This window comes from Rhineura floridana, chromosome 1 (genome assembly GCF_030035675.1).
Source record: "Rhineura floridana isolate rRhiFlo1 chromosome 1, rRhiFlo1.hap2, whole genome shotgun sequence".
Classification (NCBI taxonomy): Eukaryota; Metazoa; Chordata; class Lepidosauria; order Squamata; family Rhineuridae; genus Rhineura; species Rhineura floridana.
In genome coordinates, this window is record NC_084480.1 from 12139006 (window position 1) to 12164541 (window position 25536).

The following is a 25536-nucleotide window of genomic DNA, read 5'->3' on the forward strand; positions in this document are numbered from 1 at the left end:
AAGGGAGCAGGGTGTTTGGTCCCACCCCCAACCTGTGGCTTTGACGCTGCAATCTTTGTTCTGTCCACTCAGTGAAATCTCCTGCTTGCAGTTCTTCTCTGAAGCCAACAGGCATGATCCAACCACAGTTATGCACTTGCAAGTTAGTGGTGGCTGGTGCCCATTGGGACTGGTGGGGCAGAAGGCCGGCAGCCCCACAATCGATAGAGCCAGAGCCAATGACAGGCAGAGCCAACTCATTCCAGTTCTGCTCCCATCTTCTTCCCTGCAAAGTTCTGCAGGGGGCAACACTGAGACTCCAAAGGAGGAAGCTCTGCCAGGGGCCCTTGCTGGACTGGCTGCAAGTACGAAAGCAGGCAGTTTGGGGTCTGGCTGAAGGCAGACTGAGGCTGGTGGGGCAGTGCCCCATTTGCCTGAAGGGACAAGCCTCCACTGTTGCAAGCCCTCCTTAAAAGAAAGCATGCGCTTAGCTCTCCAACAGAGTGTCTCTCTTTCTCTGCGTATTTCATACCTTCTTTAGCTGGACAGAAATTAGGCACAGAGAGGAGAAGTGGGTGGGGAGCTGGAAAACAGCGGGGGGGATGGGATATATGTTTTATAGTTGTGAGCAATGTGGTCAAAAAGCCAAGGAAGAGAGAAAGGGCAAAACACTCTCCTCCTAGGATTGCTTGGGAGACCCAGGCGTATGTGTGGAATGGGAGGAGGAGCAGGGCTGCCAAGATGAATTATGCTATGCCTGGAGTTGTTCTGGGCTATATAAAGTGGTGCGATGCATGCGCTCTACCACTATCACTGTCTCTGCACACTCTCTTCAAGTGATAAAACTTGGCAGAGCAGGAAACTTCCTGGCCGGGCGGCAGTTCAAGGTAAGAAGAGACGGCTTCTTTCCTTGTTTAAGACAGTGCGGCAATTCTAGGCTGTCTGGCGTGTTTGGATTCAGCAGAGGACAAGACGTCTGCACTTTTAATAGTTGGGCTTTATTTAAGAGGGGAGAATATGAGCTAGTGTAAGTTTGCTGCACCTGCCTTCTTTTTTGCATCCGGTCACCCTAACAGTGCCTTCTTCTGCTCCCCGTCTCCAAGCCCTTGCTGAAAGGGAGTTAAAAACGAGCCAGTAGCAAATTAAGTTGAACTAGAATATGAAGACTGTGTAATCCCTAAGGATACACACTCTAGGAAGTTGTTCAGTGGGACTCCTGTGTTAAAGATGCCCTTAGGAAAGCTGAGGCTGTAGCCCTAAGCTCACTTATCCGGGAGAAAGGATAGAGTAGAAACCCAGTTCAGTTCACATTTAAAGGCTAACCTGCCTACCTGCATTGTCCAAAACAACATGTGAACCGAAACACAGCCATTCTTGCAAATTCACACTTCTCCGAATTCTGCGGTGCAGTTCTCCAGTCAAGCAATGTGCACAAAAAAGCATATACGTGGATAAATGCTCAGACGAGTGAAAATAACATACAAATGCACAGATGAGTGAAGATAACATACCAAAATGCGTTGTATTAGGAAAAATTGCTTTGCAAAAATGTGCATGCTTGACAAACGTGCCGATGGAAATGTATATATTGAAATTCGCACTAAAATACTAATGGATTTTCACAAAGACTTTTTTTTAGTGCAAATGATGTGGAGAACTGAATTTAGGACTGGAAAAATGGGAAATTGCGAGAAACTGAAAGGGGCAGATTTGCACATCCCTACCTGACAGGAAGCCCCATTAAACTCAGTAGGACTTCACTCTGAGCAGACATGCAGAAGATTACACTGCAAACCAGTCCTAATCCTACTGTGTCATGCACGGTAACCATTAACTGGCAGGTGCTTTTTTTGCTTTCCAGCGTCCCACCTGCAGACTGACTGTGGCTGTAATCCTAGGCGACATGGGAGTAAGCCCCATTGAACTCAGTGGGTGTTATTTCTGAATAAACATGCCGCAGCTTGCTTTGTGCATCTTGCTTATCTGTCCCTCTTACTGCCTGTTAATAGCGCCAATGACAAACTACAAGCGGTGGGAAGAGATAAGAGGCAGGAACCAGCAGCAAGTACTTTAAAGTTAGGACAAGTCTCTAGAAGTTGAAATATTGTGGGTTTTTTAACAATGCTGAATCCTTACCAATGAGCAGTTTGTTTTTTTCAGGCATTCATAGTGACAAAAACTTGGAGAGTTCATCCTAGGAGCAGAAATGGATTACTAACATGTTAAGAAGTGGGACACTAATTGTCCGATTTCTCACCTAGCTATTTAGCCACATAGGCAGTGTTATTGGGGAAAGTGTTTAATGGGTATCAGCAGGATAATGCTAGATTTTACACCATCTCAGGATCCAGGTACTTACCCTACTCCCTACTAGATTATTAAAAACAGCAATCCATGAAGAGTGTGATTCACATGGATATATTTTTAAAGTTCTGTTTGCTAGAAACCAGCATATCTGACAAATAGTGAATGCAATGGCTTGACTCAAACCAGGGCTGGCTCAAGACATTTTGCTATCCAAATTTGAAAAACTTGTAGTGTCCTCCTCCCACACACACACAATTTGGGATGCATACTATTAAACCTGGCCAAGTGATTCTGACACCTGAGGCAGAAAATCCCACAAGTGCCTCTCTCACTCTCTCTGGCACTGAAATACTAATCATAAGAAATTAAATAACCAACCACTTGCTGCCCTTTCGTAACACCCAACATCAGCTGCCTCAGGCAGCTCCCTCAGTCTGCCTAATGATAGGGCCGGCCCTGTTTTACCAAACTTGGTTGTCACTCACCGACAGGCCAAAATAACAAGTTAGAAAACCCAACTGGGTCCTCCAATCTTTCATGTGGAAATGAAATTTCAGCCGGGAGGCACAAATTAATGATTTTCAGATAATTGTTTGGGATTAGAAGTTAATTTTGAGGTCAGGAATGTCAAATTACACAGCCTCCCCTCCCCCAACCTCTTAAGCCAGCAGACGCTATTTTTAGTTTCCAGTAACACCCCAATATGATGTTACATTGTGATGTAGTGCAGTTCTGAGCAGCATTCTGGGAGAGGAAATTGCCCCACACACCCTTTTGATTTCTGCCTTGACATTTTATGCTAGTTTGTTTTTTATCATAACCTGCTCTGGAAACCTAGCCTGAAAAGCAGGATATAAAATAAAGCAAAATAAAGCTCAATAAGCCAAGGGGAACACTGCTGAATTTTGCACCCCTGCCTTCAAAATTTACCTCTTCCCCCACATAATTTGCTGAAATTTGGGGGCCACAAAAGTATGGGGGGGTATTTTCATTCAGCCCTCCTGAAAACCCTTTGGGAGAGCAATGGGATTAGTTGCAAATCCTGCCCCCTGCTGGCTGACCTGAGCAGAACATCTCAAACAATTGCTCTAAGCCTGACCAGTGCATAGGCTGTGCTAAACCTGCTGTTCGGGCTCCTAGATCTGGGCCCTGCAAAGAATTCTATACCAAAGCAGGTTTCTTGGGAGGGCAAATTTCACCAGGAATGGCTTTTGCAAGATAATCTCTGTACTGATGTAAAACAAATGCACAACAGCTGGAATTTGCCCTTCATGCAACTGATTCCTTTTGTGTAAGCCTGCGAGTAGGGTCATCACTCTCTTTAAAAAGAAAAGAAAGAAAAGTGTTCAGGAGCCTAATAGCGGCACACTCTCATCAGGGCTATGTAAACCGATGAGTGAGATGATCTGGCAATGATCCTGCCTTGGATAAGGGGACTGGGTGGAATTAGCTTTGCAGTTCTCTGACCAACCCAAGGAGATCCTGGGCTAATCACCTTTCAAAATCAGCCCTGCATATCTGAGATAGGGTTGCCAGGTTCAATCCCTGAGACTGATCCTGTATCTTTAGGAGAAGAGAAAGCCAGCCAAGTGCAGGTGTTCTTGCAATCCTGTAATGGGAAAAACCACAAGGTGGGCTTCTCCCTTCTCAATGCAAAACTTTTAAAGATACAGAAGACCTCTTGGTTGCCAGGCCCAGCCTCCCAGAGCTCTTCTGTATCTTTAAAAGATGTTCAGGGGGGAGGGAGAATTCCACCTTGTGGTTTTTCCCATTACAGTGTTGCAAGAACACCTGCACTTGGCTGACTTTCTCTTCTCCTAAAGATACAGGATCAGTCTTAGGCCATGGACCTGGCAACCCTAGCCCTAGGGCGTGGGGCCCCCAGTTCCAAATACCAGCGTGCCAAAAACAGAAAAGAGGGCTGAACAAATGACTTAGGTAAACGTTGCTCTTGGTTAAACCAAACAGTTCACTAAAACAGCTCAGTTAAGTCAACACATCACAGGGAAAGAAAGAATGATCCCACACTTTTCTAACTGAGGTGAAAGGCATTCCTAGCCCAGCAGTAAGGACTGCCTTATGTAAACTGCAAAGCATAATCCACACCAGTCCTCTTCGAAAGCACGTCCCCAGTCCTCTGTCACAACTCCAGGAGAAGTTATTAGATGTTGCCCAAGGCTTGGAGGAAAGGCACTCCGCATGTGTGATTCTTTCTACTTTTCAGCGAACAGAAAGATATAATTTATAGAGGAGAGCTGAATTTTCTGGGAAGGCACTTTTTTCTCAGAGGATATTTTTGAGAACCATATTTTTCACACCCCAAAAAGATGACGGTTTTGTCATATCTTCCCTGAAAATGCCCTGGAACAAGCACTAGGACTAGCGCATTATGGAAGTTGCAAAATGTTGGCCAAGTTGCCAATAAAGTGGCCAGTGGTTGCTGGGAGGGGAGAGAGATCCTTAAAAAGAGAGAGACACTGCCAGTACTTATGGGACACCTGTCCTCAAAAAACTATTCTCTGTCCCCCTGAAGAATATTTGGCAAAATTGTCCTTCCAGTTTCAGCATCCAATAAACAGAGTGAAAAATCTGGGGGAGCCATTTTTAAAAGTTCCCTTTGCCCTGTTTCCACTCCTTCCTCCTCCTCCCCAAATGATGGACAAGGATGGCTAACTGGTATTATTATTGTTTGTTTATTAAATTTATATCCTACCCTTCTTCCCAGAAAGAGCCCAGAGCAGCAAACAAACAACAAAACACTAAACGCATCTATAAAACATTTTAAAAACAAAGCATTTTTTTTAAAAAAGGTTTAAGAACATATTAAAAAGCAATTTCAACACAGACGCAGACTGGGATAAGGTCTCTACTTAAAAGGCTTGTTGAAAGAGGAAGGTCTTCAGTAGGTGCCAAAAAGATAGCAGGGATGGCACTTGACTAATATTTAAGGAGAGGGAATTCCAAAGGGTAAGTGCAACAACGCTAAAGGTCCATATCCTATATTATGCAGAACGGACCTCCTGATAAGATGGTATCTGCAGGAGGCCCTCACCTGCAGAGTGCAGTGATCGATTGGGTTTAGAAGGGGTAAGACAATCTTTCAGGTATCCTGGTCCCAAGCTGTGTAGGGCTTTGTACACCAAATTCAGAACCTTGAACTATGTCCAGTTTTGAGTTTACCTTATTGCAAAGGAGTCAAGGATAGTGTATGTATTTTTTGTTTCCTAGTAAGCATTTCTCTAGCACTCTGCAGCCTCACCAGCTGCCCACACTTCCTGACCTGAAAAAGGCCCATGAGAAGAATTACCTTTTGATGCCTTTTGCAAGGTTTTGATGTGTGGGCACCCAGGAAGGCTGCAGAGTGCAGACCACTGGCAAGATGCTTTGTAGAATGAAAGAAAAGAACCACACAAAACCACCTCAGCCACCTCAAAAGTAAGATAAGTGTGACAAAAACCCTCCACCCCACCTATGAGAATTTTGCCAAAATTTCCCTTCCTTTTGATAATTTTCTGATGCACTTTCTGCTCTCATTCTTTGATGGAGGATGGTTAAAAGAAATGCAGGGGGCAAAGGAGTGGATGGTGAAGTGGGGTGGCAGCCTCACTGTAGCAGAGTTACTGCTGCTTACTGGAAGGGAGAGTGGGACACACCAGCAGGAGCACTCTACCAATGCAATTGCACAGCAACGACCTCCCTGCAACCTTGCCCCTCTCACTCTCCCTCCCAGTAAGCAGCAGCAATTCTGCTGCCGGGAGGTCAGGCAAGCACTGCTGCCCCACTACTGTGAGTACTTTTCAGCACAGCATTAGCTGCACATACATTGGTAACACACAGCTGATGAGCACTTGCCAAAATGGGATCAAAAAAAGACAACATTCCACCTACATGGTATATCTCATTCAACACAGGCCAGCGTAGCAGTCATATGAGATGTCATAAACCAAAGAGCACAATGAGGGACACCTGACCAGGTGCCAGTAAAATAATGAACTTCTTGTCAGGGCAGAGAATGGGTTCTCCTACTGACTTCCTTCTCCCTGCCCTTTATCACATGTGCAATGCTAGGAAAGATGGATGGATGTTCTCTCACCGACATTTCCGGTCACTCCACCATCACAGTCCCAACAAACACATCCCCAGATGGACACGAGCCTTATGACTCTGAATTTAAGAGCCAGCGCTGGCCAGCGTGTGCCCAAGACCCCTCTCAAAGCATGCCACTACTGAAGAGGCTGGAAGGCCAGGTAGGCATACTCTGAACATGGCCTGCATAGGAACACAGGAAACTGCCTTATCAAACCATTAGTCTATCTAGCTCAGTATGGTCTACACTGACTGGCAGAGGCTCTTCCAGAGTTTTACACAAGAGACTCTCCCAGGCCTACCTGCCAGGGATTGAACTTAGGACCTTCTGCATGCAAAGCAGATGCTCTCCCACTGAGCCATGGCCCCTCCCATAGACCTACGGTTGAGGTGCACAGGTCAGCTTGGTGGAAGGGTAGTGGTTATATCTGATGATCCCCTAACCCTTTGGTTTTTCATGCTCTGACAGGAGTAGTCAATGTAGTGCTCTACAGATGTTGCTGGACTCCAATTTCCATCATCACTGACCCTTGGCCATGCTGGCTGGGGCTGATGGGAATGAGAGTCCAACAACATCCCAAGGGTGTGATGTTGGCTGTCCCTGCGCTGTGGTGTGGATGTTGCAGAAGTACCTGTGAAGCAGTTGCTTCTCCCTGGCCTGCTTTCTTTCTGAATTGCTTCCCATCATGCCATGGTAAGGAGGGGCACATTGACTTCTGACATCCTGTGCATTGTGGCTTTTGTCTTGGCAGGGTTTGAACGTCACAATGGAAATGGAAGCCGATGGAGAAAAATTGAGCAAAATACAGCCGCAGACAGGGAAAAGTTGGGGACGAATCTGCAGAGCCCTGAGCTACGTCACGGGTGATATGAAGGTGATGGGAGACTGGCTGAAAGGTAAACACGTAGCAGATGATACGCCTAAGAGAACCGGTGTGGTGCAATGTTGGGTTTGGCCCTGCAGACCTTTGCCTAGTTCCCTGCTCATCTGCAAAGCTTTTGGAATGACTTTGAGCTACTCTCAAATTCTTCCACTGTCTCCAGAGGTGGCTTGCAACCACTGGACCTGGAGAGGCAGCCAAGGTGTTCTCCAGAGATGAGGCCAATTTGTTCTGGTTTTCTCCCCAGCCTGCAAAGAAAATGTGGACACTGAGGCTGTGAACACACTAGTTGCCAGATCAAGACATTTCCATTAGCCACACCTGGAGGGGGAAACAGGTTGATCTGCCAGTCAATTCTTCAATCTCTTTGAAGCTGAATTTTAAATAAAAAATAAAAACTGCACTCAAGCTGCTCCCACTAGGTCTTACAGTAAAATGGGTCGGGGTCTGACTAGCGTTGTGTGTCCTGGTTTTCAGAAGAGGGAGGTGGAGATGCACTGGAACAGGCAGAACAGTGAGTGTGTTTATACCCTTATATAATACAGTAGTAAAAATACTTGTAGAGCTCTGCCCCACCTCACCTTGGAGACCAGGCTCCCACAACTGTCCCAATTTACTACCATCCCAGTTTTTCTGGCTCTTGTCCCTGGTGTTAGTTACCATCCCTGTTTTGCCTTTGGGGAAAATGTTAGGTCTCTGGAAGTTAAATCTTTGAGTGAGGGGCAGATGCATCTCGACTCTACTGCACTGGGCACACATAGAAATGTACACCGAGGGCAGGCAAATGCCCATGCCTTCATTTGCCCATCGTCTGGTGTGGAACCACCTATACAGTAAGCAAATGTTGCTGAATGTGTCTGGAGTTGCAGCTTTTCTGTAAATCCAGCAAACAGAATCATTATGACGATAACACTTTGCATTTCTGATGAAGCAGGCTCTAGTTCATAAGAGCTTCCTCTGTATTTCATAAAGGAAGCCACAGACCTGAACTTACAAGATCTGAACAAGGTGTTTTATAACAGATGCTATTGGAGTTCGCTGATTCATAGGGTCACCGTAAGTTGGAATCGACTTGAAAGCATATAACAACAACAATGCCACAATCCTATATATCATGGATGGTGAATCTCTGGTCCTCCAGATATTACAGGACTACTGCTGCCACCATCCCTCCCCATTGGCCATGCTGACTGAGGCTGATGGGAGTTGGTCCATCAACATTTGGAGGGCCACCATTCCGCATCCCTGTTACGCAGGTTTCCTGAGTCCAAGATGAACATAGGAAGATCCCTTGTGGATCAGACCAATGGTCCATTCTAGTCCAGCATCCCGTTTTCCACAGCGGCCAGTCAGATACCTCTGGGGAACCCATAAACAAGGCATGAAGGCAATAGTTTTCTCCTGCTGTTGTTCTCTAGTAACTGGTGTTCATGACTAGTATTTTATTATTATTTATTTATTTTTATTTTATTCGATTTCTATACCGCCCACAGCCCGAAGGCTCTCAGGGCGGTGCACAACATAGGATAAAATACAATAGAATCACAAAAACAGTAAAAGCATACATATTAAACAATTAAACGACCTGATATACATTAAAAGCTAAAAGATAGATTAAAATGCCTGGGAGAATAAAAAGGGTTTAACCTGGCGCCGAAAAGATAAAAGTGTAGGCGGCAGGCGCACCTCATCGGGGAGACTGTTCCATAATTCGGGGGCAACCACCGAAAAGGCCCTAGATCTTGTTACAACCCTCCGAGCTTCTCTGTGAGTCGGAACTCGGAGGAGGGCCTTAGATGTTGAACGTAGTGAACGGGTAGGTTCACTACGTTCACTCAGTAGCCACTGAGAAGCGCCAACTGCCATGGATTTGTTTCATCCTCTTTTAAAGCCATCCCAGATGGTGGCCATTGCTACGCATTGTGGCAGCAAACATAGTTTTAACTATGTGCATAGATGTACTTCCTGCCCTGAAGCGTCCAACATTCATTAGATGGCCCTGAGTTCTAATTTTATCAGAGAGGGAGAAGAACTCTTCTCTAAATACCCTCTCCATGCCATGCAAAATGTTACACATTTCTATCATGTCACCTCTTACTCGCCTTTTCTCTGAACCAAAAAGCCCCAAATGCTGCAAGCTTTCCTCATAGAGGAGCTGTTCATCCCCTGGATCATTTTGGTTGCCCTTTTCTGAAACTTGTCCAACTCCACAGTATCCTTTTGGGGCTTCTTCTGGGGGAAGAATTCTATATGTTATTCTTGTTGTTGTTGAAGTGAAGTGACTAGAACAATACACAGCATGACAAGCGCAGATGCACCATAGATTTATTTGAATAATGGCATTATGATCTTGGCAGTTTTATTTTCATAACATAGAATTCACCTTTTTCACAGCCACCGCACACTGGGTCAACATTCTCACCAAGCTGTCCAGTACGGCCCCAAGCTCTATTTCCTGGTTAGTCACCACCAGTTCAGACCCCAAAAGTGTGTATGTGAGACTAAGATTTATTTCTCTTTTCTGCCCCAATGTGCATCACTTTACCAGGAGTGTAGTTGTCTGGGGTCTCAGGGGGGCCTTAGACCCCTTACTTTTTTGGGAGCAGGGTGCCAGCCAGTTCCCTATGTCTCTAGCATCCTACAAGCCAATCAGCATGAAAGGTGAGTGTGTTAGCCACTGAGAAGAATCTTGTAACATGCTTCGTTCCTTCCTGCTGATTGAAGCCAATCAGACTGAGAGGAGGTGAGTTAACCACTAAGACTCTTTGCAGTAGCTAACACACTCACCTTTCATGCTGATTGGCTCCTAAGGACATCTGCTATTGTGGGAGAAGGCTCATGCAGAAAGCACTGGAGTGTGGAGATGGCGACAGAGAGCAAGCTTGCATGTGAGGGGGTGTGGCTGTGAGGAGGCATGGCTGTGACTGTCATGAAGGGACCCAGCGCTTCTGAATTTGCCATTACACTATTGCACTTTACATTTATTTATTTATTATTTATTATTTCAATTTATATACCGCCCTTAGCGAAATAGCTCTCAGGGCGGTGAACAAACAAAATAAAATACAATATATCATAATAAAAATACAAAAACATATACAAACAAACAACGAAAAGCACAGCAAAAACAAAATAAATACTATATTTACAAGCATTAAACCACACTTGCCATTTTAAATCCCATTCACCCAGTCTGGAGAGATTCTTCTTTGGAGTGTTTCGTCTTCACCACCTTTAGTATCTTGGTGTCCATCATCAAACTTGGACACCTCACTCCTTCCCTTTAAATCAATCCCACTCACTGTCGCTCTATAGCGAAAATTATCTGTTTATTCCTATTCTCTGCTTCCCGTTCTTTAGACTTACTTCTGAGCAAACATGCATAGCATTGCACTCCTCCCTTAAGTGAAGGGTTAGTTTGAGCAACAACCAGTGCGGGGCCCCAGTCCAGACTGGAACCTTAGTGGCGTGGAAGGGAAGACGCTTTACTCCTTTGTGCACACGCGCGCACACACACACACACAGTGTGCCCAGTCCAGATCAGGAGCCCCTCATGTCTGCAATTGACATTGCCAAAAATGTTTCAGTGGGAATTTTTTGGCTTGTAGATCGTGGCTTTAGGGAATGGTGGCAGGGATGGGTTTGCTTGAGCAGGCTGTATGGGTTTGCTTGAGCAGCCCTCAAACCATGAAGCTCAGTCCACTGCAGTGGTTCCCAAACATTTCCCCCCACAGATTGCTTGGAAATTGCTGAGGGTCTTGGCAGACCACTTAATGGTTTTTCTGCCGTAGCAGTCGTAATGCACTGTGCTAGATGCTGTATCCTTCTAAAGTGCATTTTTATTGCTTCCTTTATCCCTTATATTGTGTATTATTTCATTACAATTCCCATTCTGCTGAACTCGGGTTGAAACATGATAAAATTCAATCTAAGACATAAAAGAATCAATTAAAATGCAATAAGAAACAATATGAATATTTAGTGCCAACGTGCCGTGGACCACCGGAATGAAGGTTGTGGACCACTGCTGGGCACAGGAAGTAAGGCATCAGAGCCTGACTGCCAAGAGGCCCGGTTCAAGGCACTTCTGTCACTCTGGACTGAGGGGGCCCCCAAATCCTACAGCCGGCTCTGCTAGCCTTGATGCTGCCCTTTATCTTACCCCATATGCATACCACAAGATGTTTCTTCCTAGGTTTCCTTCATTTGTTCTCCACCCTGATCCCACACCGTGTGTTTATCTTGCCCAAATTCCACTGCAGAAGTTTAAATTACACAAATGGAACGGTGTGTCGCAATCCCAGCACAAGCTGGCAGGAAGATGCACACGCCATCTGCCGCCTTAGATGTAAGCAACATAAATAAGCCATATTTGTCTTCCGCATGAACTCTGCCACTAGTTCTTGCACTGCTCAGTCAACTTCCCAAATGCAAAATGTTTTTTTTTTTACTTTTCCAAACAATAATAAATGTGTGTCATATTTTACAACCTTCTTGTTGTTAAGGGCCCTATCAAATGTCACTGGAGATATGCACACTAGAAACTGTCCCAGACCATAAAATTATAAACAGCAGAAACTAAGGCCTGTTGGAATTGCTCCCCAGAATTTGCCTCTCTATGCATTTTGACATTGCATATTCACAGAATTGTTACATACTTGTCCAATATTTGCTAAATATTTGGGACCCAACAATTACACCTAATGAAATGCCAGGTAGTAACCTAGGAAGCCACCTTATACTGAATCAGACCATTGGATCTATGCCCACCCCTCGTTAGCTTCAGCAAGGTTACTCCATCTTTTTATTTTATTATACCATCTTATAAGGGGGTCCGTTCCACACAACATAGGAAGCAGATCTTTAGTGTAGTGGCACTGACACTTTGGAATCCCCTCCCCTGAAATATTAGACAGGTGCCATATCTCTTCAGTACCTGTTGAAGACCTTCCTCTTCCAACAAGCCTTTTAAGTGGAGACCTTACCCTAGTCTGCATCTGTTTTGGAATGGCTTTTTAAGATGTTGTAAATATTTTTTAAAAAGAAATACTTTTTTAATATGTTTTATTTTTTAAATGGTTTTAATATGTTTTATTTTTATAAGAATTCCAAGATGTTTGTTTTTGAGATGTTTATGTAGTAGCAGTAGTAGTTTGTTCTTGTTGTTATGTGCCTTCAACTCGATTACGACTTATGGCGACCCTATGAATCAGCGACCTCCAAGAGCATCTGTCATGAACATCTCATGTTCATGTCATCTCATGACCTTGAGATGAGCTATGAAATTGAGGAAGCATCCAAACTAGGAAATGTGGTAGTAATGGGTGACTTCAACTACCCGGACATAGACTGGCTGCATATGTGTTCCAGTCATGACAAAGAAGCAAAGTTTCTAGATATTCTAAATGACTATTCCCTAGACCAGTTGGTCATGGAACCGACCAGAGGGACGGCAACCCTGGACTTAATCCTCAGTGGGGACCGGGACCTGGTGTGAGATGTAAGTGTTGTTGAACCGATTGGGAGCAGTGACCACAGTGCTATTAAATTAAACATACATGTAACTGGCCAATTGCCAAGAAAATCCAACACGGTCACATTTGTCTTCAAAAGAGGAAACTTCACAAAACTGAGGGGATTGGTAAAAAGAAAGCTGAAAAACAAAGTCCAGAGGGTCACATCACTCTAAAATGCTTGGAAGTTGTTTAAAAACACTATATTAGAAGCTCAACTGGAGTGCATACCGCAGATCAGAAAAGGTACCACCAGGGCCATGAAGATGCCAGCATGGTTAACGAGCAGAGTCAAGGAAGCTCTTAGAGGCAAAAAGTCTTCCTTCAGAAAATGGAAGTCTTGTCCGAATGAAGAAAATAAAAAAGAACACAAACTCTGGCAAAAGAAATGCAAGAAGACAATAAGGGATGCTAAAAAAGAATTTGAGGAGCACATTGCTAAGAACATAAAAACCAACAACAAAAAAACTATAAATACATTCAAAGCAGGAGACCATCTAGGGAGGCGATTGGACCCTTGGATGATAAGGGAGTCAAAGGTGTACTAAAGAACGATAAGGAGATTGCAGAGAAGCTAAATGAATTCTTTGCATCTGTCTTCACAGTGGAAGATATAGGGCAGATCCCTGAACCTGAACTAACATTTGCAGGAAGGGATTCTGAGGAACTGAGACAAATAGTGGTAACGAGAGAGGAAGTTCTAGGCTTAATGGACAATATAAAAACTGACAAATCACCGGGCCCGGATGGCATCCACCCGAGAGTTCTCAAAGAACTCAAATGTGAAATTGCTGATCTGCTAACTAAAATATGTAACTTGTCCCTCGGGTCCTCCTCCGTGCCTGAGCACTGGAAAGTGGCAAATGTAACGCCAATATTGAAAAAGGGATCCAGAGGGGATCCCGGAAATTACAGGCCAGTTAGCTTAACTTCTGTCCCTGGAAAACTGGTAGAAAGTATTATTAAAGCTAGATTAACTAAGCACATAGAAGAACAAGCCTTGCTGAAGCAGAGCCAGCATGGCTTCTGCAAGGGAAAGTCCTGTCTCAGTAACCTATTAGAATTCTTTGAGAGTGTCAACAAGCATATAGATAGAGGTGATCCAGTGGACATAGTGTACTTAGACTTTCAAAAAGCGTTTGACAAGGTACCTCACCAAAGACTTCTGAGGAAGCTTAGCAGTCATGGAATAAGAGGAGAGGTCCTCTTGTGGATAAGGAATTGGTTAAGAAGCAGAAAGCAGAGAGTAGGAATAAACGGACAGTTCTCCCAATGGAGGGCTGTAGAAAGTGGAGTCCCTCAAGGATCGGTATTGGGACCTGTACTTTTCAACTTGTTCATTAATGACCTAGAATTAGGAGTGAGCAGTGAAGTGGCCAAGTTTGCTGACGACACTAAATTGTTCAGGGTTGTTAAAACAAAAAGGGATTGTGAAGAGCTCCAAAAAGATCTCTCCAAACTGAGTGAATGGGCGGAAAAATGGCAAATGCAATTCAATATAAACAAGTGTAAAATTATGCATATTGGAGCAAAACATCTGAATTTCACATATACGCTCATGGGGTCTGAACTAGCGGTGACCGACCAGGAGAGAGACCTCGGGGTTGTAGTGGACAGCACGATGAAAATGTCGACCCAGTGTGCGGCAGCTGTGAAAAAGGCAAATTCCATGCTAGCGATAATTAGGAAAGGTATTGAAAATAAAACAGCCGATATCATAATGCCGTTGTATAAATCTATGGTGCGGCCGCATTTGGAATACTGTGTATAGTTCTGGTCGCCTCATCTCAAAAAGGATATTATAGAGTTGGAAAAGGTTCAGAAGAGGGCAACCAGAATGATCAAGGGGATGGAGCGACTCCCTTACGAGGAAAGGTTGCAGCATTTGGGGCTTTTTAGTTTAGAGAAAAGGCGGGTCAGAGGAGACATGATAGAAGTGTATAAAATTATGCATGGCATTAAGAAAGTGGATAGAGAAAAGTTCTTCTCCCTCTCTCATAATACTAGAACTCGTGGACATTCAAAGAAGCTGAATGTTGGAAGATTCAGGACAGACAAAAGGAAGTACTTCTTTACTCAGCGCATAGTTAAACTATGGAATTTGCTCCCACAAGATGCAGTAATGGCCACCAGCTTGGACGGCTTTAAAAGAAGATTAAACCAATTCATGGAGAACAGGGCTATCAATGGCTACTAGCCGTGATGGCTGTGCTGTGCCACCCTAGTCAGAGGCAGCATGTTTCTGAAAACCAGTTGCCGGAAGCCTCAGGAGGGGAGAGTGTTCTTGCACTCGGGTCCTGCTTGCGGGTTTCCCCAGGCACCTGGTTGGCCACTGTGAGAACAGGATGCTGGACTAGATGGGCCACTGGCCTGATCCAGCAGGCTCTTCTTATGTTCTTATGAACCACCCTGCTCAGATCTTGTAAGCTAAGGTCTGTGGCTTCCTTTATGGAATCAATCCATCTCTTGTTTGGCCTTCCTCTTGTTCTACTCCCTTCTGTCTTTCCCAGCATTATTGTCTTTTCTAGTGAATCAGGTCTTCTCATGATGTGTCCAAAGTATGATAACCTCAGTTTCATCATTTTAGCTTCTAGTGACAGTTCTGGTTTAATTTGTTCTAACACCCAATTATTTGTCTTTTTTGCAGTCCATGGTATGGGTAAAGCTCTCTTCCAACAGTAGTAGTAGTAGTAGTAGTAGTAGTAATAGACCCTGAGCATCTTACATGTGTGTGTGTTGTACCTTTATTCATGTTTTCAGACAGGCCCCATCTTAATTTGTACGTAGTTGCTCCAATGGAGATATATTATCTTCCAGATAAGCCTCTGATGTTGCAGTTTCCTGACTGGGTCCTGCGTGGTGTATCTCAAGTGATGTTTGTCAGCAACCCACTCAGTGGTCTGATCATGATTGCTGGGTTCCTGGTCCAGAGCCCGTGGCTCACACTCACATGTTGCATTGGAGTCATCGTCTCGACTTTAACAGCACTCATCCTAAGCCAGGAGAGGTAAGTTGGCCCTTGAATTGTTCTTTAATGCCTCCAATCCTTTTTTATAATTTTTTTACATGCTTATATGAAAATGGCAACTGGGCTAATTGTCAGCTCCACAAATATTTCATCTATTGCAATATATGAGACTGAAAGTTTGAACTCTGAAAGCTAAAGTTCTGTGAGCAGAATTATACTGTTCAATGTGGGAGAATAATGACTGAGCAAGATAATCTCAAAATAGCCGATGATGATGATTGGTACACTAACTATCCCCCAATTTTGATTTTCAAGTTGGAGATGGGATTTCATTAGTGCAGTAATATTCCCTGAAACACGGATGCAAAAATGTGAGTTTTTTGCCCCTCTCCTCTTTGATGCTAACATTTCTCCTGGCCAATACTACAACATCACTGTCCCCTGCCCCAGTTGGTGCATCTTTGGGCTTCCTTGATTAGTCATGTGGAAAATTCCAGCCAATCAGGAACAGCATAGTGCATGGGATGTGTTACAAAGCCTATTAAGATTTGTCTACATGATGATATCACTAAGGATGGATTAATCTATCCCAGTCTGTCCCGTCCTGTTTTAATCTGCTGATGTCTTAAAGTACATCTCACCCCATTCCTATGTAGATTTTTTAAGAATAATTCTGGGGAATTCCTAAAATATCCACACATAAAACAGTCATGCACAGCCATCCCCCCAAAAGAACCAAACTGAAGAGTGCTTATAATGTGTACCAAGGGCTGATCTTTATCTTATGTTTCTTGTCTTTAACAGCACGAAGCTGCTTGGAGCAGCTTCAAAGCATGGCGCTTCTGCCATGCTGGGTAAAAATGCTTGTAGAAATATTGCAAACAGTGACTGAGCAACACTTTCTGGGTATTTCTATGCACAAAGAGCCATTGTACATACAACAGAATGACTCCCCCTGGGCTGTACTGATAATAGAGACCAGGTGGCACCAGAGAGCAGAGACAGGCAGGTGCTAACGGCCCAGCAACTGCTCCACATTCTTGACCCTCCCAGCTGTGTCACTGCCACCTCATCCTAAAAGCATAAGAAGGGTTATAGGAACAGCGGACGATGGCTTGCACTGAGTCAAACCATTGGTCCATCTAGCTCAGTATTATCCCTGTCATGGACTAGCAGCAGCTCTCCAGGGTTTCAAGCAGGGAATCCTCTCCAACCCTGCTTGGAGATGCCAGGACCCTAGGACCTTCTGCATGCAAATCTGATGCTCTACCACTGAGCCACAGCCCTTTCCCTAAGAATCGTGCTGGTTCAGACCAAAGGCCTGTCTGTCTTAAGCATCCTGTATACCGCAGTGGCCAAGCAGATGCCTATGGGAAGCCCTCCAAGCAGGACATGAAGGTCCTTCCTCTGAGTTATGTGTGGGCCACAGCCTTAAAAGGTTTTGCTGCCTGAGGTGGAGGTACCCAAGGCCTGCCAGGTTAATCTGGCACCGGAGGCTGAAAATCCAGAGCTTGGAAAAGTTACTTTTTTGAACTACAACTCCCATCAGCCCAGCCAGCATGGCCACTGGATTGGGCTGATGGGAGTTGTAGTTCAAAAAAGTAACTTTTCCAAGCTCTGTAATCCCACAAGCACCTCTCCCTATCCTTAAATACTATATTCATCCATTAAATACCTAAAATGCTCTTTCCTGAAATTCCAAGTCAGCTGTTGGAGACAGCTGCCTGTTAGTGGGTCCGGCCTGGCAGAAAGTCCCCTACCTGTGACTCCACATGCTCGATCAGTCCTTCTTTACTAGTAAGCCATGAGGCCCTCCACCATTAAGCACGGCCTGTCATTGTCTATTGTTATGGAGGACAGACAATTGTCAAGACCTCAGCCGCACAACTTCAGCAGTTACTGCGGGAAGGGATATAGTCATAAGCATATGCCTCCAGCACAGGAGGCATTCAAGAGGCAGCTGGGCAGCCATGTGTTGGGTATGCTTTATGTTGGATCCCTGCACTGAGCAGGGGGTTGGACTTGATGTCCTTATTGGCCTCTTCCAACTCTACTTTCCTATGATTCTGGGATTCTATAAGTACGGATGGGCGAGAAATTTGATTCAGTTCGCATTTCAAGCTGAATCTACCAAATCTGCACTTTCTGAAACAATTTGAGAACTGAAACACAGCCATCCTTTCAAATCCGCTCTTATTCAGGTTTTGCAATGAAGTTCGCCAACCAAACAGTGTTTACAAAAATTTATATGTTAGTGGAAAGCATGCATAAAAATGATTATATGAGTGGAAATTACATACATAAATATTAGGAGAAATTTGCATGCAAAAATGTGTACATTCGTCAAAACTGCCTACAAAAATGTGTTTTATTCAGAGAAAATTGCACTAAAATGCTGGAGAATTTTCACAAGGATTTTTTAAAACAAAATCACAAATTGCTGCAGATATATAAAGAACTGAATTTAAGATTGGAAAAATGAGAAACTAAGAGAAACTAAATTGACAGATCTTTCCATGCCTAGTCACAAGCACATTTGACCTGTTTTCTTTCTCACGCAGGGCAGCCATTGCTGCAGGACTATACGGGTACAATGGAGTCCTGGTAGGAATGCTCTTGGCTGTGTTCTCGGACAAGGGGGAATATTATTGGTGGCTTTTGCTTCCTGTCGTTCTCATGTCCATGACATGGTAAGTTTAGCGGGGGAGGTATGTATGCATTTTGCTCCCTCTCTCTGTGAGGCCATAACGCCAGAGCTTGGAAAAGTTACTTTGTTAAACTACAACTCCCATCAGCCCCAGCCAGCATGGCCACTGGATTGGGCTGACGGGAGTTGTAGTTCAAAAAAGTAACTTTTCCAAGCTCTGCATAAGGCTGTAGTGTGGGACCTTTGGCCCTCCAGATGTTGCTGAACTACAGCACCCATCTGCTCCAGCAAACATGGCAATGGCTAGGAATGATGGGAGTTGTAGTTTAGCAACATTTGTGAGGAAAAATAGAGAGGGAGGGAAACCATGTTATGCCACCTTGAGTTCCTTGGAGGAAAGATGGGATATAAATGTAATAAATAAATAATGTATGGTCTAGCTTGGTCCTAGTTTCTTCCCAGGCCTAGCCAGAGCTTGGAAAAGTTACTTTTTTGAACTACAACTCCCATCAGCCCCAGCCAGCATGGCCACTGGATTGGGCTGATGGGAGTTGTAGTTCAAAAAAGTAACTTTTCCAAGCTCTACCTAGTTCAATATTCTAACCATTGCATCACACCACATGTGCCTGCTGAACTAGACATTATCTTGTTTGGGTTTTGCCTGTTTAGCCTTGTGATGATTTTCATTGACATGGCTCCACAAACTGTTACAAACTGGTTCATTTGCTTTCCATTCATTTTGAATCAATTTTTTCCCCTTGACAAGGCACATGTAAAAATGTACGCTGAACTGAAATGAGATCATCGGATGAGGTTTGTTTAACAGGAATGTTATGTTCCCTGCTGCAGTTATGCATTGCTTCACTTTGAGAAATAAGAAATGGAGCCAGCTGTGCCAAAACAAAACAAAATTAAAATGTCACACAAATCTTCTAACCAAAATGTTAAATCTGCTCCTTTTTGCTCCGATGACTGCAGTCACTCCTAGACAGCCTGTTCTTTGAGCATTTATCCTGATTTGTTTGCACAAAGTTTGCATGGAAGTTAGAGAATGTTGTCTATTTGTTGAGCATTCATTCTGATTTGTTTGTGGGGAGGTTAGACAACATTGCATCAAGCAAATATGACCCCACACTTCTCAGTGCATTTTCCCATCCCCTTCTTGATCCTCAAAATTCCATTCATGAGGGAAAACAGGTTTGTTTCGCAAGACCTCCAATAGAACTTTAATTGTGCAACCTGAGTTTCCCAGCATGCAATTGAATTCCACCTGAAAATAGTCATAGTTTGGAAGCACCCCTGGGGTCTGAAACAGCAACAGCAAGCTGTGTAGACCTTTGTTCACAATTTGTTCACAAATCATGACCACCTTCACAATATGATTATCTTCTGATTTGGAGCTTTTCCATACTTATAGTGTTCACATCAGACATGATCCAAAACTCCTCAAGGTTTCTGTGTGCACAAGCAACTCTGTGCAGACAGGGATGGGGGAGAAATCTGATTCCGTTCTCATGTGAAGGTGAACTTATCTGATTTTCACTGTCCAAAACAATGAATGAACTGAAGCGCAGCCACCCTTCAAAATTTGCATTTCTCCAAATTTTACAGTGCAGTTGTACAGCCAAGCAATGTACATACTTGGCTTGACTGTGCATCAAAATGCATATATTAGTGAAAATTACACATAAATACATTATAGTATAGAAACTGCTTTACTATAATGTGAGTATTAGGCAAAATTGCATACAAGCGTGTGCATTAGGAGGTACTCACTGATGGATTTTCGTAAGGCTTTAGAAAAAACACCACCAAAAACTGGTGTGGGAATGTGCAGGACTGAACTCCTGCCACCCTGGGTTCCTACTGGAAGGAAAGGAGGGATATAAATCAAATAATAAATAAATAAAACTTAAGATTGGAAAAAATGAGAAAGTAAGAGAAATCAGAACTGACAGATTTGCCTATCCTTACCTCTGATTTAGAAAATTCTGTGTGTGGCTCAGGAAGATGTGCGAAGGGTAGGATTGCCAACTAATGGGGGGGGCACAGCCTGTCCTGCACCTCTGCATGTTACAATTGGCAACTGAGGAGGAGGAAAAGCAGCCTGCCCTGCTCCTGTGCATGTTACAGCACCTTGATTGGCTGCAATAGTCAGCATGTGAAACTTTTCATGACATGGAGACAAATGCAACCAATTGCTGATGTCTGAAGACCAGGCTGTGGCTTTAAAGCACTGAAACAGGGGACAGTCAAAACACTGGCAGTCCTAGCAATTGGAAGGCTAAGGTCAGTTGAATGTTTGTGAGCACCATGTGGCTTGTAAGGATTAGAAGTACTAAATTCATGTTTTCACTTTGTAATATTGTCCCGTATTCATGGCCCTTTAGAAACAAAGTAAGCAGCAGACATGATTTGTTAAGACAGAGATCAGATGTCAGGAAATGATTGTTTATACAAATAGCATACATTCTCTGCATGTTATTCCTTATAGAGCCAGAATGGACCTTCCATGCATGCTTGGGGGAACCCTGATGTTTGCAAATGTTCCCCCCAAAAAAGCATTCAAAAAGAAAACCTAAGGAGTCCCCAAAGTAGCCCAGTGTAGATGACCATGCCTAGTAGCCACAGAATAGTGAATGGGAGAATGGGAAAATAGGAAGTTGTGAAATGTGTGTGTGTGTGTACAAGAGAGAGAGAGAGAGAGAATCCTAGAAAAGGACATGGCAGGTTGTTGCAGGTCCCACTTGCCTATTCTATTCTTCATCAACAGGCAGGGAATGAATTAGCTTACACTGATATGACAGTGGGCCTGTGCAGGGAGGGAAGGGGCATGTGACTGTCCCTTTGCTGCTGTTATCTTATCCGCATTCATGATGTCAGAGTGCCCCCAGGAAGCTTTGAGCTAAGTAATTAAATGCAAATTTGGAGATTTTGGAGACCTTTGAATCTGAATGCCAAGATCAATGAGAGCATTTTTTTTACTGTTAAATTCAGCCGTACACATACAGCCACGAGCTTTCAAAGGACACTTCGGTGATACAAATTGGTTAAGTGCTCCTGGGGAACCTCCAGAGGCATTTAGACTAGCTTTATGTATGTGCTGGGCAAGAGGTTGCAGAATAATGAGGTAGTGTGCTGTTGTTTTTTAAGGAAGATTGCAGGAATGTCTGTCAGGAATAGATGGCCATGTGTCCTACATTACAAGGGCAATCCTCTGTTTGAAGGGGGTGTCCAATTGAAATTCCGTTAAAGAACCGTAAAAGCATTCATCCACAATGAGCACCTGGACAGGTCAACCAGCCAGTCTTCCCCACTATGCTCATATTGCTTAAATTATGGCAATTATTTCTAAATCTGCATCTATACATACAAGTTATTATTACAGATATGATAGAAACAAATTAGTATATGTACATTTTTATGCTAAAGCGGGTCCTCTCTTGTCCTGGTGATGCATTTTCTTCTTTTTTGACAATGCACATTTGACCACCTTAGTTGGGATGAAGGTGTTTGCAAGGCCATCATCCCTTCCAGCTTCATGATTGCTTCAAATATGGGGGAATTTAACCAATGAAATGGTGATACTGAAAGGGCATGTCTGCTCTACAAACAGATAGCCGATTCACAGCAGTTTAACTGTCTTGGCATCCTGGGAACTGTCGCCCAGGGAAGTAACAAACTTCTGTTAAAGATCCTTAGTCTCCCCACTGAACTACACTTTCTTGGATTCCCTGGGAGAGAAAATGACGAGGATCCCAGCTTGAATCTTTTTTGCAGGTATGTTTCCACACAGCAATGATGTCGTTTTTGTTCTTTTTTTTATCAGCCCTCTTTTCACAAGTGCTTTAGGCTCGCTCTTCAGTAAATGGGACCTTCCGGTTTTCACGTTGCCCTTCAACTTGGCTCTGAGTCTGTTTGTTGCCACCACCGGTCACTACAACCCCTTCTTCCCCACAACACTTATTCAGCCCATAACCTCGGTGCCGAACATCACTTGGAGAGAGGCCCAAGCATCGTTGGTAAGGGCCATTTCAAACACTGGCAACTCTAAGCTTTATACTGGGGTGTGTGTGTGTGTGTGTGTGTGTGTGTGTGTGTGTGTGTGAGAGAGAGAGAGAGAGAGAGAGAGAGAGAGAGCCTCTGAATAGGGAGAAAGCACCTTCAAAGGAAGGACTGTGAGTCCCAATCCATGCATTATCCTCTAGATCAGCCTTTCCCAACCAGTGTGCCTCCAGATGTTGTTGGACCACAATTCCCATCTTTCCTAACCATTGGCAATGCTTGCTGAGGCTGATGGGAGTTGTGGTCCAACAACATCTGGAGGCACACTGGTTGGGAAAGGCTGCTCTAGATCCTACATGCTTCTATATTGGGTTGAGCAAAAAGGAATTCTACCCAACAGACAGGACAATTGTCAAGCAACTAATTCGAATCAAGCCTTGAGTCATGTACACGTGACAAAGAATCCAGTGAAAACCATTTCAATAAAATAAATGTGAATCAAAATGTGTCGTTAACATGTAATAGATCACCTTTAAAAAGCACTGTTAAATCAACAAATAATCGACATATAAGTACTGTAGTCGGTATAAAACATTGACCAAAGACATTTGTACTTTCAAGTCTTCTTCAGTGGTCCTAATGGCATATATATATATGCATCCACTGTTTGGCATAATGAAATACTGAATATCAGACAGAGCTTTTATATATTATATCAACCCGAAATAGCTGTAGCAAAACTTCCACTGATTTTAAGCAGTCTCATTTGCACCCTAACCCACAAAGTGGTTGCTTGTGGTTTGTTTTTCGTGACAACCCTAGAGCCATAGAACACCTCTGTGTTGGGAAACTTATATGTACATTTTTATGATGGCAATTGACTTTTGTATGCGGGCGTGAACTGCAAGATCCATAACTGCCTAACTGGGCCTGACTGACATGTTATGACATCCAGGTGACTTCTGCATTTTAGAGACTTTGGCCCCTCAAACAGCCCAGCTTGATCAGATCGACAGTCTCATGCTTCCTGTAACCACTTGTGTACAAAGCCAACCTTGGCAATGGACCCAGTGGGTGTCCTTAGATAGGACAGTCTTAGGCTCCACATGCACTATCCACTTAAAGCAGTATCATACCATTTTAAATAGCCGTGGCTTCCCCCAAAGAATCCTGCTGGGAGTTGCTAGGAGACCCCTGTCCCCTTCACAGAGCTATAATTCCCATAATTCCCTGGGAACAAGGATTGAATTATAGGTCTGTGAGGGAAACAGGGGTCTCCTAGCAGCTCTCTGCACCCTTAACAAACTACACTTCCCAGGATTCTTTGGGGGAAGCCATGATTGTTTAAAGTGAGATGATACTGCTTAAGAAGTATAGGGCAGATGGGCCCTTAGCTTCAGTTTTATATAGTGAGCTTTGAGGATGGAATGCTCAGAGGGGCTTCATTGGCAGAAGCTAAGTAGTGGTGGTCCTCCAGGTTCAGGCCATGTGGTGCCAATGTGTCCAGAGAGTAAATCCAAAAGTTCTCCCTTTTGGTCAATGCTGCTGGATCTGCTGGCATCTCTATCGCTGTTATGGAAAAGTCCAACAGGCTGTGACCCTCGATGTTAAAATGCTTTGCAACTGGTTGCTCCACTTTTTTTGTTAAGATTGCCGACTTGTGGTTCCTGAAGCGCATGCGTAGGTCAGTTGTGGTTTTTCCTACGTATTGGATTTGACATCCTGGTCTTTTGCATTCAATGACGTAAATTATATTGCAGGACCTGCAGGTGATGTTCTGTTTGATGTAATATGTCCTGCCTGTCCTAGTGCTTGTAAAAGTGGCTGTCTCCCTGAGGTACACACAGGTGATAACAGCATTTGGAGTGACATGGATGAGACCCAGGATTGGTGACAGGTGGCTTAAGTACAGCTTTCACTAATAGTCTGCACAAGGGCCACATTCCCTTCTAGACAACCTTCAGAGGGCCACATGACAGTGGCAGGTGAGGCCAGAACTGAAAGTGGGCAGAGCAATGAATATTAGTGCCTTTGTACAGCAGTCTTGTTTCTAAAAACACTCACCAACCACCCTCTCTATCCTCCATCTATCCAAGCAAGAAAGAAGGATTATTCGAATTCAAGGACACATGCTAGCCAGCCAGATTACTCAAAGAGGATACAAAGCAGGGCCAGTGAAGGGTATGGCCAGGGGAGAGGCCTAGTGACCCACACTTGGCCCACAGGCCTGAGGTCCCCAGTTCCCAAGGCAAAGCCTTGACTGGAGCTGTTCAAACTCAGCTATGCTGAAAATTATGTTTTTCCTGTGTTTGCCACAGGACAGAAAAAAAATGTGTGCATGTTTGGAAGCCTGTGAAGACATTTTAAGATGGGGTGGGGACTCTGTGGCCCTCCAGATGTTGTTGGACTATAGCTCCCATCATCCCTGACCTTTGGCCGGGCTGGCTGGAGCTGGCTGGAGTTGAGGCCCAACCATATCTGGGTCCCAACCCCTGCTTTAAGGGCTTTCTCACCTTTCCTAACAGTTCAATAGCATAATCAACAGGGCAAAGAACGGATAGGGTCAAGATGTGTGTCGATGCTTGCAGTGCAAAGTGGGGAAAGCCTTTTTTTTAAGCATATATGGAATGATCTCCCTGACGAGGTGCGCCTGTCGCCAACACTGTTATCTTTTTGGCGCCAGGTCAAGACTTTCCTCTTCTCCCAGGCATTTTAGCATGTGTTTTTTAAATTGTTTTAAATTTTTAAATTGTTTTTAAAAGATGTGTTTTTAAATTTGTATATTTGTTTTAATGTTATTAGTTACTCTAGACCGCCCAGAGAGCGTCGGCTATGGGGCGGTATACAAATATAATTAAATAAATAAATAAATATATCCCAGCACTTACGTATGCATGTGGAAGAGAAAGGAAGGTGTTCTCTTAGAACATAGGAAGCTGCCTTATAATGAGTCAGACCTTTGGTCCATCTAGCTCAGTATTGTCTACACTGACAGGCAGCAGCTCTCTAGGATTTCAGACAGGAGTCTCTCCCAGCTCTACCTGGAGATGGGTTTGGACCTGGAACTTTCGCATAATCCTAAGAAATTAGTTGGGGTGAAGGAAAGAGCATGTCTTTCCAAGGAGGGCTTTTGTCACACACCCCCCAAAA

The 25536-nt window shown here is 44.0% G+C and overlaps 1 protein-coding gene across 2 annotated transcripts in view; it reads left to right on the forward strand.

The window, feature by feature from the left end:
- The first annotated feature begins 769 nt into the window (after positions 1–769).
- SLC14A1 (solute carrier family 14 member 1 (Kidd blood group)) overlaps positions 770–25536 on the forward strand; it is a 37137-nt gene continuing 12370 nt past the window's right edge. Inside the window, exons 1-6 of one of the 2 annotated variants that reach the window (XM_061607406.1) lie at positions 770–866; positions 6355–6533; positions 7125–7269; positions 15584–15773; positions 18296–18424; positions 22211–22403. In XM_061607406.1, the coding sequence (XP_061463390.1) occupies positions 770–866; positions 6355–6533; positions 7125–7269; positions 15584–15773; positions 18296–18424; positions 22211–22403 (933 nt within the window). The remainder of the gene's footprint in view (positions 867–6354; positions 6534–7124; positions 7270–15583; positions 15774–18295; positions 18425–22210; positions 22404–25536) is intronic. The other variant, XM_061607404.1, reaches the window with a different exon arrangement.